Here is a 12,077-nt window from a genome sequence, read left to right as displayed (position 1 = left end):
CATGGCCATGTCGGAGCTATAAGGATGACTCTGGCCTGGTCCCTCTGTATCTTGTGGAGTACACAGAACAGAAGAGGAAAGGGAGCAAAGGCATAGAGTAGTGGAGCATCCCATGCGAGGAGGAATGAGTCTCCCAGGGATCTGTGTCCCAGTCCCGCCGGAGCAAAACTGAGGGCAGCAGGCGTTTTTGCCACACTAGAAAAGTTCTATGGTGCGGGATCCCCAGCAGTTGAAGATGTGCTGAGAGGCTTGCGCAACTAGTTCCCACTTGTGATCGTGGGAGAATTGCTTGCATAATGAGTCTGCAGTGGTGTTCTGGTGACCAGAGAAGTATGCAGCTGAGATAGTAATGCTGTGTTGGATACACCAATTCCATAATTTCAATGCTTCTGAGCATAAAAAGAGTGGGATCTCTCTCCGCCTTGCCTGTTGATGTACAACATGCAGGTGATATTGTCTATCATGTCTCTGTTGGCGCGATGTGCTATCAGTGGGAGAAAGGGTTGGTAGTTCCAGTGCTGGGATGATGGTGGCGGCGATAACCATCTGGAAGTGGTCCAGTTTGATTAACTTGTTTAGGTTTCAAAGGTCTAGATTCAGGCTCTATCCGCTGGATTTCTTTTGGGCCAGAAAGTAATGAGTAAAAACCCTTTCCTGTGTGCTGGAATGGGACTGGTTCTAGGGCTCCTAGTCATTTATTTCGTCTCGTAGGATGTGTTCGTGAGAAAGGTCCCTGAAGAGAGATGGGGTGAGATAGATAGGAAAGGGATGGAGTATCCTTCCCTGATGATCTCTACGACCCACTGGTCTGAGGTAATTCGCCTCTGTGATGGAAAAAACAGGGCTAAATCAGTCGCCAATTTGTGGGATGTCAAAGATGTCGGATATGACAAACGGGAAGACTTCTCATGGCCTCAACTGTGGCACTCTGTACCTTAAAGAAACACCCTGGAATCCCCATATTCACCACTGTCATATAATTATAATATGTTTTGTAAAAAGTATGCCTTGTGAGGTATTATTTTGAAAGTCTCGATCCGCTGAACATTAATATCCTATTGGACTGTATGTGCTATCATTGTACGTGAAGTTATGAAGTTTTGTTGTGTGTGTGTTACTGAAATATGTTGGGAGGTTGGGAACACCCACAACCAGCCTTTCAGGCACAACAATGGAGTAGCCAGACATGCTGATGGCCCATTAAATATTATCCACTATCCCAGAAACTGTATACAATGGAGACTTCTCAGAGAGAGCATGTAGGCAATGGAGAATACTTGACCAATGGGGGTGGAGCCCCCTGCATGTCACAAGCATAGATCTTTCCAGCAAGCTGGAAGAAACTATAAAGAGGGGAAGTGACACAATGACTTGGCCTCATTTCCACCCCCAACACCACCTAGAAACACAGCTGGAGGACAAAGACAGAACTTGTGAGGGTGGCCCTGGGCTAGAGTAGAGTTCCAGCCTGTGTACGGAAGATTTGTGACCTGTTTGTACCATTTATCAGAAAGAGACACTGCTGGATTCAAATCCTGTTTAGTTTATAGAACTGAGATTGCAAATTTACTTTTATTTCTTAGATAATCAACTTTGATCTCTACCCTTACTACTTATAATCACTAAAAATCTAGCTTTCTGTAGTTAATAAATCTATTTTACCTAAAACAGCGTACTTTGGTTGAAGTGCTTGGGAAATCTCAGCTCAGTTTACAACGGCTAATATATGTCTTCTCCACTTCAAGGGGGGGGCAGAACTGGGCAATGAATTTACATTGGTTAGGCTTCTGACCAGGGCAAGATGGTACAGTTCTGGGGTGCAATGCTGGGGAACTGGGGGGAACTGGCTGGAGCCTCTCTATTGTTGGTCCATGAATGCCTGGGAGAAGCATTCATATAACTCAATTGGTTGTGTCCCTACCTGTGGATCTCTGTGTAGTGCAGTACCTGCCAGAGGTTTATAGCTTGCCAACTGCATCACAGAAGAGGGGCTCAGCGGTCCCACAGTTTAGGTGGCATCCTGGGAATCCCGTCACATTAACCACACTTCCAAAATAGCTGTTTGGGTGGAGGAGCGTGACAAGTAGCACCCCATGGAGTTGTATGTCTGCATTTGGTAGGGGGCTTCTGTCAATATTGTTGGGTATCATATTGTTGCTGGGGAGTGTATTATGGTGATCGGGATCATGGAAGAAACTGGTACTTACACTGCAGCTCCAAAGAGACGCCCGGGAAAATGCCCAGGGAGTGAAGGGAATCATCTTTATGCTGCCCGAATAATTTGGGGCCCTCAGTGGTGGTTTGTACCTCTTTAGGAAAGCCTAAGAGGTGCAGCCATGACATCCGTCTCATTACAACAGTGGTAGTGATGTAGCAGGCAGTGGTATCTGCAGAGTCTAAAGAGGCTTGCAGAGCTGTGTGGGCCAAGAGGTGTCCTTCAGCTATGTGTACCTGGAGTTGTTCTTTATGGTCATCAGGAAGGTCTTGACAGAGTTCCTGTATTTTAGAATAGTTGATGTAATTATACTTAGCCAATTATATGAGCGCTTCGTAATTAGATATACGGAATTGGAGAGCAGCGGATGAATAAGCTTTATGTCTGAACAGGTCGAATTGTTTCCAGTCTCTAGCATGGTGTGTAACTCGAGATTGGTATAGGTGTCCTTTTTCTGGCATAACATTTACAACCAAGGAGTTTGGGGTGGGTTCAGAAAACAAATTCCAAGTCCTTTGTGGGAACATAATATTTTTTGTCTACCTGCTTGCAAGTTGGTGGGATGGATGCTGGAGTCTGCCAGAGAACCGTGGCAGGATTGAAAAGGGCCTCATTGATAGGAAGGGCTATTTTGGAGAAGGAGGATGTGTGCAGGATGTTGAGCAGCTTATGTTGTTGATCCTTCACCTCCTCCAAAAGAATGGGGAGGGAGTCTGCAATCCTGCAAAATAGCTCCTGGAAATGTCTGAAGTTGTAAGCTGCAGTAGGGGGTGGAGGCATGATAGCCTCATTAGGCGAAGAAGCAGAGTGGTGGTGGAATTTCCTGCTCTTGTTCTTCCTCCTCATCTGCTGTAGGGAGAGGCTCAGTCTCTGGTGGACGAGAAGCTGGTGGAGAAAGCAAAGGTGTAGGTTTCCAGCTTTGCTCCATGGGAGGCTTCCCAAACTGGACTCTTGTAAATGGCTCGGGGTCCCAGTTCGGCCAGTGCGGAGAGAGTGGAACATGGGGCTGCATCCACGGTGTCTATACCAGGGTTCTGGTTCAGGTGTGGATTGTGAACAGTGAGGACATGTAGAGGAAGTCGTTTGTTCCTGTCTCGAGTAAGAAGGAGTGATGGACCACTCCTCCTCTTCTTCCTCATTGTCACTGAGGAAGGAGGGTGCCATCCTCGAAGAGGAAAGGGAAGAACATTGTGAATCTGGAGAAGAGGGTGGAAGTGGGGGAAGGTCGTGTTTGAGTAATGGTGACTCAGGCATGTCAGATACAAGTAGGTCTTTAGGGTATCTGAATTCTTGGGGAGGAGGTAGGAGCATCATCAGTACCGGTGTATGAATTGATGCTGAGAAAGAGATGCATTCTCCTGAGCAGCCAACAGGTGGAGCTGAAGAACTGCTCAGTGCCGAGGGCTCTAGGTCTGCCTGGTTAGGATCTTTAGACTGTTGTTTAATTCATGTACTTGGAAGGGCCCTGGAGCTATGTCCCCTGTCTGAGAATGCTGAGTCGACTGACCTCGCAGGGGATGATTTTCTCGTAGGTGATGTCTCAGGGATGGATGAGGGATCCCATTTCTTTCGTCAAAGTGAGAGAAAGACAACTTTCTCTTAGAAAGGGATGTGGAAGATGAGGATCAGCAGATGAACTTGCAGAGTGGGGAAAGCTGCACAGGGGGAGAGTCCAGGCCCAGGTCTGATTCTTGACCCAGTGCTTTCTCCATGAGGAGAAGTCGTAACCACATGTCCCAGTCTTTTCTGGTTCTGCCAGTCAAATTGTGGCAGTGGGAACACTTTTGTGGGATGCATCCCTGCACTGTGGGGGCTATCCATTATTGGGAAGTTGACCCAGCAAGACACTCACCTCTTGAACCCAGGAGATCCAGACATAAGGGTGAGGGAAAAAGCTTCCCAGTCAGAAAGCAGAGAAATGAAAACCTAAGCTATGAAGTAATGAGTAGGGTAAAGTGAAAACGGGGCGGGGGAGGGGGGGAGAGAAGGAGGAGAAGGAATACAGAGGAAAGAAGAAGAAATTACTAAACTAAACTAAACCTAACAGGTAAGGCACTATCTAAAGGTCAAAAAGGAGAAGCAGACTCTGCTACAGATTCCATCCCAGACCAAAGACGGTAGTGAAGGAATGGGGGGGCGGTCGGACCACACCACGCTATATATACACGTCCCGCTCATAGCACGAGATGGGGAGGTGTGCAGATGCAGTCCAACGGGCACTGCTGATGAAGATCTCCGATCCCCGGCACAGGGGGAGCTGCTGCACCTACAGTGGAGCACTCATTCTTCAGTGGAGCACCCAGAGGAACACTCGAAGAAGAACTAAAATATTCTGTCCTGTAACTCCAGTGAGAATAATCAGAAAGAAAACAGAGATGGTTTGCAAGAAAATATTTGTATTTATTTTTCCTATCATCAACAGCCAGAGTGGATAAAAATTGATACTGATTTTTAAAAAAAATCAGTTTTTAATTTAAATTATAAGCTTTTCTTTTTAAAAATAAACCTGTTTAAAATTAACTCTGAATTAAAACTAAATATCATTCTTATAGCTCTTTCTGTACCCGTTCCAAATTTTTAACATCTTGTTTGAGGCGTGGACACCAAGACCTGAACATAGAACTCCAATAATGGTCTCACAAATGAGGTCTGAAGAGATAATACCATCTCCCTATTCATATTTGATATTCCACTACTTATGTATCCCACAGTCATGTTTGCCATTTTAACTACAACAAAGCACAGCCAGCTCACTGTCAGCTGGTCATCGACCATGACCACAAAGTCCTTTTTAGTATTGCTGCATTCCAGGATATAGTCGCCCATATTGTGCAACCTTTGGCTTTATTTCTAGATGTGCAACCTTGCATTTGGCTCATTAAAATACTTGTTGTTCAAATGAGTCCACCTGTGAACTGAAATCCTGAATCCTGTACCCTGAAAATGTACAGCAAATGGAGAGTCCAACGAGAAGACAAGCCATCTTGGATAACTATTTGAACTAGTCGTAGAATTCTTCCCAATCCACTTCAAATGTTTAACACAGATAGTGTCTGAAATCCCACACATACAGAATACTCTTAATTGAAATCAGTTTATTATTTTTATTTTTTGTACAACTAGAACAGATATTAACATGAATTAATGGGGCTTGGAGCTTTGGGTTTCTCCCATAATCTTAATTTTACCAAGCTTCCAAAACAATAAACTGCCAATAAAACACTTAGTTTGTGCTCTAATTTTAATTCAGGAATGTCATGCAATTGGTGTGCCACACACTGATCCCTTTGTTCAGTGGCATGTGCTGGGTGTTTTCTATTGCAGCTCGGATTCTGAATTAATACATTAAGATCTCTCTCAGTGACTGGTATATTATAGTAGCAAAATTACTGAACAGTCTTTGCTTAAAGACTCAAAAGTATTTTTGTCTTAACACAAACTACAAATGCTTTCAAATGTGTTTATATTCTAAAAAAATAGCATCCAGTCTGCATATCTGTTCAGCAAACTACTTCTACAGTTCAGATATGATTTGACATTTGAGCTATGTTTGAATATGTGCAGCCAGAAAATTAAAAAAAACAAAACCAAAAACCAAAAAACACCTTAGGAAGCTAAGATTAGCTTTGTAATAAAAAAGGATTTCAAACTCAAAACATCTAAGGCATTTTTAACCAATAGGATTGAGGCACACAAATTACACAAGTTAATTGCACTTTAAGACTGGTCAAATTACTTCCAATGTCACGAGTCCATTGCTGTAGTGTTCAACTCAATGCCAGCTGCTCTTGGGAAATGTCTGGCTCCAGTAATGTTTACTCATGACCCTGGTCTACACTGACCAAAATACTGTCTTTAAAACCATATTAGATAAAACAACTGCTTGAGGTTGTCTTCTAACACAAGGTGGTTTTCTACGGAAGACAAACCCACAGAGAAAAGCGGCAGGCGAATAGCGAACAGTGGCGTGAAAAAAGGAGAAGGGTATAGAGGTGGATAGAATTGAAGCACCAATGTACACTTGTCTTGTATTAGTCATTGTCATATTTTAAATCTTTGCTTGTTTTTGCACACTTTTGCTAGTTTTTTATTCTTTAAATCTTAAGTATTAACTTGAAGCCTGGTTGCTGGCCCCATTCAAGTATTTTTAACTGGTGGCTCACCCATAGCTCTGGAGTTAAGCACTTCAGAGCTTGACCCATGACTCTTTGGCATGCATGGAGTAAAAGCCCTAAAGCAGCAACTGATCCCAGGTTACAAAGCAGATCTTCAAGCCCAAAAGAACATCACCGTCAGTTGCTCAAAGCCACCAACCGTTGCAGGCTGGGCAGTATGCAGTAAATGAGACATGTTGTAACAATTAAAAAGAACACTAATAAATTTCTTGTTTTGATTTAGATTTTTGTTTTTAAAGGAAAATGACAGGAAAGAGAAATATACTATAGAACTTCTTGCTAGACCAGCACTAGAATTCTCTCTTCCCACATAATGCACACTCAATGAGGCATGGCTTCATAAAGTTAAATATTTAAATATAATTGTCTGGGTCTAACATTTTTCATATTACATATTTTCACTTGCATTAATAATGCTTAATATTTTTATGCCAAATTCTTTGGAGTTGTCTTTGTCAATGGAGCTCCAGACTTGTAAACAAAACCCACTTATTAAGAAATGTTAAATTACCTTTGGATTTTTACCCTCTTTGGCCAATAAAGCACGTAGCCGCTCTTGCGAAGGTGGTGCAATGAAGATAATATATGGTTTCAAGTCTGAATTGCGTAGGGTCTTCAATGACTGAAGAAAAAAATGTTCCATTTATTATTTCAATCTCATTAATGTGTTTGTAAAGGACAAGTATAGATGCACTATTCACATAATGTTCTCAAATGCTAAGGTAACTCAGTATAAATTTCAAGTGTTTATTAAAAGTTGTGACATTCCTTAATAGCAGCATGATTAACAATGTCACATAGCCAGACAATCATCACTAACTCTGGTGCCATTCACCTTTTCCTGTGCAATTGGTATTACCATCTTTTTTTTCTTGCTTATGGAACCTCAACATTTGCTCTTGCTCAAGAGTTCTTCATAGAAAAGTAGGTCAACAGTTCCCTAAACTTGGCTTGGCAGAAACTAAATATATGAACTCAGACTAATTGCACTTCTTTCAGTGTTTGAAAGCACAAATAGCCTTAAACTACATTTGCAATTTCTCCATATACAACTGAGAACCAGTAATATAATGTGTTTTGTTACACACTGTCAAAAATTCCATACACAGCATTAACCTTAACATTAGAAAAACAAACCAGTTATCCCCTCACAGTTTATCTTACCAAGAGACACCAAGTGCACTAATGATGTGCAAAGCATCCATTTTGCATAGTTTTGTGGTAAGATCACAGGATAGGGAGTCAGGAGAACAGGATTCCATTTCTGGCTCTTCAAGAACTTCCTTCTGTGTGACCTTGGACAAGTCATCACCTCTCTGTGACTCAGCTTCCTCATTTTCAAAATAAGATTACTAACCAGCCTCACAGTGTGTGTGTGAAGAAATTTAATTAACTATTTTTTGTTATGTGCTTTGAGAGTCTCTCATGGACCATTCTAGAGAAATGTAAAATATTATACTACACAGATTGGAATGCACGGTCAGTGTAAACGTGACTCTTTAAAATTCTGAAATAGGGTTAAAGTTCTCCAAATGTATATATTTAAAAACAAACAATGGAAATCATTTAAATAATTCTTTTGTAACTACACCAATGTGATTTTTCACTGTTTGTATTTGATTATCTAATTGCTATTTTACACCACAGGCTTAACAAATACAGGGCAATTATATGTGATACTGTAGCTGGCATAACAAGACTACAAAAATGCACTGGCAAATCCTTTTGGTTTTACTAAAAGTTAAATTCTAATGTGTTATTAAATAAGTACGTGCTCTGGTTACTGTACACAGAGTTGACCAAAAATGGGATTTCTGATTTGCAGGAAGTTTTGCTTTTTCTAAATTTGGTTTTGTTCCACATTGGAATGAATTCAAGTTGTTTCAAGGTTTCCAGTGAATTGGAAATTCCCCAAATATTTCATGAATCAGAAAGACCGATATATGGTGTTCTCTAAATGAAATCTGTTCCCCAGTACCCTGACAGTGGTTGAGTGAAACCAACAAGAATGTCAATTTCATTTAGCAGCTGTTAGGGTAGTGGGGTCTGTGCTTCTGGGGCAGCCCTGCCATGTGGACCTTCCCAACTGGGGCAGTCTGCATGGCGGGGCAGCCCCAGAGCTGCACATCCTGGGAGCGCATCCCAGGTCTTTCAGGTTCTGCAACAGGGAGATTGGAAGGCCTGAGAGCCCTAGCGTTAATAGGTGTTCTAAGGTCTTCCAGGCTTCCTGCAGTAGAGCTGGGAGTCAAGCCCTCGTTAGAGCTGGAGCTCCTATGGGTTTCACGCTCCCAGCTTCAAGGAAGTGAGCATGGAAGTTCTGGCATGTCTGCCTGCACCAGAGCCATGGAACCTGCAAGACCAGGTCCTCAAGCTTGTGGCAGCCCACAGGCTGGAGCTGTCCCAGAGCCACTGAACTTGTAATACTCTGGCTCCCTAGCAGACCGGCAAGCCAGCAGGTTTCCCATGGCTCCATCAGAACCCTGCCTTTGATTCGCCAACAACTTACTGAGAGGTTTTACCGGAGAGGTTTTCACAAAATATTTTGGGGTTGACAAATTGGCATTTTAAAATGAAACTGTTTCACTGGAAAATTTCCAACCAGTTCTAATTTTATACCACCTTAAATATCCCTTGGTAGAGTCTTGAAAAATAAATGTTATTTCTTCAAGTAGTTAATTACGAGACAAGTGAAGTAAGTACTTTGCTAATCAGAACCCCTCCATTATTGCAAGTTAATTTCCCCCTGAACCAAACGAGCACAAAATATTTAGTCACATTACAGATTATTCTACTCTATATAAGTTCTTATACTGTACTCATCACCGTAGCGAGCACCTACCCATGTTTGTCTCTCTGAAATAAATCCCACCAGCATATGAGTTTGAGTGAAAAAAATTCTGAATTTCAAAACCACTAGATTTTGGTTTTAAAGTTTTTCTTTTAAAGTTATTTTCATTTAATTGGAGGAAACCCCACCCCCACTTTTCCAAGCATTTGATGAAAGTTTCCCCTCTAAACTGCATGCTGAGTTTCAACTTGAGCTGAAGTTTTACCATTTGTTTCAAAATATGTTTAGAATGAAAAAAGGCTGATCCCGCAAAGTTCAGAACACCCTTCCTTCAACTTCCACTTAAGTCAAGGGTCTCTCAACTACACAGATTAATTACATATGTAATTAAAGCACTAGCACTGGCCCATGTTTAGATGGTATGTTATTGAGCATTCACGCTATCAATCCTATTTCACCTGTATTTATCCCTGTGTCAACACACACATACAGTGAAGTGGTGCAAACTCACTGTCCTCTGTGGAACAGCGGCAGTAGGGCTCATAATAACATGTTTTACAGCCTTTGCTGTAATTTACAAGGTAGCAAAGGCTAAAAAGAGGTCATATCAGTAACTGGAGTTGTTTAAAAGTATTGCTGTATATTCCACCTGCTAGAGCTGTTCCTTTTGGGGACTGCATAAGCGCTCCCTTGAAAATCAGTGCCTTAGGTTGAAGAGAGAGGTACCTTCCCCAAACTATTCCACCCTCTGCAAGATTTCAGAGTTCAGACAGTAAGAGAATTCCAAGGCAGTGGGGCAAGGTGGGCATTATCAACACTCCTAAAAAAAGTTAAAAGTACACAGGGCTTCAGTTTCCAGAGCATTTTTCACAAGTACTATTTATCTAGAGAACAGATATGGATCAGGCTGTAGATATACCTATTCCTATACCTTGTCTGCCAGGATGTCTGAACAATATATAAAAGGGGCTGCCATAGGGATTGAATAGGCTGCATACAGACGGGCTAGTAGAAAATGGATTGTTACCAGGTGTTCGTTTCACACAGGTCACCTGTGTCGTTTTACTAATACCAGATGTTGTTCCTTCAGTAACATGTTCAGTTTTCATAACAACTGCTGCAATGAAATATAATACCTGTGTATGGAGATTTAAAAGGCATATCTTGCCAGAGTTGATTACTTGCCGCACAGAGTCTATGCTGGTACCATACAGATTCTTCTCAAACTCGCCATGCTCAATAAATTTCCCTGCAGATATGTCAGTCTCAAATGTCTGCCGTGAGATGAAATGGTAATCTCTGCCAGCTACTTCATTCTCTCGCCTACTCCGAGTTGTATCTGAAATTAACAACCACCAAACAGAAGTTGAGAAAAAATGGTGTACTTCTCAAATTCCAAGTGTTTCAGGAGTAATACACCTTTTTAGGCTATAGTACTATGCAATATCCAATTAGACAAAAGGGCAGCTATTCTCTTTTCAAAAATAAATCTCTCTAAACAGATTAGTCTGTGTCAATTGTATCATACTGATCTTGCATTTAGTGTTTTTCACGCAGAATGATCTGGAAACTCTTTACCAACTAGAAAAGAAATCCCTTCACTATGCAGCCACTTTGGATGGAAAGCTCCAGCTGTTTAATAAAACACAGCAACATAATTCAGAATACATAGTGGAGAATACCATATTCAATGGAAACTGCAGGGGGAATTTAGGAAAGCACAGCATAATCATCCCAAATTTGAATTTACCAGGACCCCCATGTTAAAATCACTTACTATTGTGAAGAGTTCCATGGGATTTTTAACTAGTGTAAGTGTCCCAATTTTATGTCTCATCTGGGAGAAGAAAAAAAAAAAAAGCACTTCCAGCAGCACCCAACACCATGCTAGGGCACTGTTCCAGTACTGTCTTATCAAAGCCACTTTCTGCACACAAAGGTTATCTTTACTGATCCTCCTATCCAGAACTGATCTTACCCTGCTTAGCTTGCAATATTCACGAAGATCATAGCCTGAGGTGATCTGGTTGCAGGTTATATTTAGGATAGTGGTTGTACTGTCTGACAGAACACACCCCTGTATTCACACCCTACAAACTACTGTAATAATCTTTGTACAAGGTATGCCATGTAAGGCATCTTTTGAAAACTCAATTCACTGGTCAGTAGTGTCCCGATAAAATATATGTAGCAACACTGTATGTGAAGCTTTAAGACTTTTCTGTATGATATTATTAACGTATGTTCCAAATCACACAGCTCTGCCCAAGCACAAGTTGGCAACCAGGTCTGTCCTAAATGAAGGAATGTGTGCTTGCCTTTATTTGCATTTTAGCAGTAGACAGAGTCATCAAGCAGGAAGGGAAAACAAAGAAAGTTCAAACAGGAAAGAAAACAAAAAACAAAAAACCCAGCAGGGAATATTCTTCCATACAGACACTGTCTCCTAGTTCTCAGCTGGAAATAGGTTTCAATAGGGGGACTGGAACTATGAAAAGCAGGGACAAACACCCCAAGGGACCCCTCTCCCTGCACATCTCTTTCTCTGCACCTGAGAAGACAAAAGGAAACAGCTGTTGGACTTTGGGGAGGGATCCTGACCTGAAAATATGGTCAGTAATCTATGGGAGCATGTGGTGAGAAAGTTTGCTTTGCGACCAAGATAGCTTCTTACCAGTAAGCATTTTTATCTTTATTTTTCTTGTAACCATTTCTGACTTTTATGCATTATTACTTATACTCTCTTAAAATCTCTCTTTGTAGTTAGTAAACTTGTTTTATTGTTTTATCGAATACAGTGTATTTAAACTGAAGTGTCTGGGTAACTATTTAAGGTAATAAAATGGCATATTATTCCCTTAAAGGAATAATGGACTTAATGTATTTGCACTGTCCAGGA

The 12,077-nt window shown here is 41.5% G+C and overlaps 1 protein-coding gene across 3 annotated transcripts in view; it reads right to left on the bottom strand.

The window, feature by feature from the left end:
• Nucleotides 1-12,077, bottom strand: part of PALS1 (protein associated with LIN7 1, MAGUK p55 family member) — a 135,942-nt gene that overhangs the window by 5,902 nt on the left and 117,963 nt on the right. For 2 of the 3 annotated variants that reach the window (XM_084630110.1, XM_084630111.1), the window contains exons 12-14: nt 10,315-10,517; nt 6,902-7,012; nt 5,332-5,547 (exon numbers count right to left, since the gene is read on the bottom strand). In XM_084630110.1, coding sequence (XP_084486236.1) covers nt 5,347-5,547; nt 6,902-7,012; nt 10,315-10,517 — 515 coding nt within the window. In that variant the 3' untranslated portion in view covers nt 5,332-5,346. Of the gene's footprint in view, nt 1-5,331; nt 5,548-6,901; nt 7,013-10,314; nt 10,518-12,077 lie in introns of those variants that run through there. The other variant, XM_084630112.1, reaches the window with a different exon arrangement.

This window comes from Lepidochelys olivacea (assembly GCF_965140295.1).
Source record: "Lepidochelys olivacea isolate rLepOli2 genome assembly, chromosome: 6".
Taxonomy (NCBI): Eukaryota; Metazoa; Chordata; order Testudines; family Cheloniidae; genus Lepidochelys; species Lepidochelys olivacea.
This window is presented reverse-complemented; position numbering and strand designations above follow the sequence as displayed.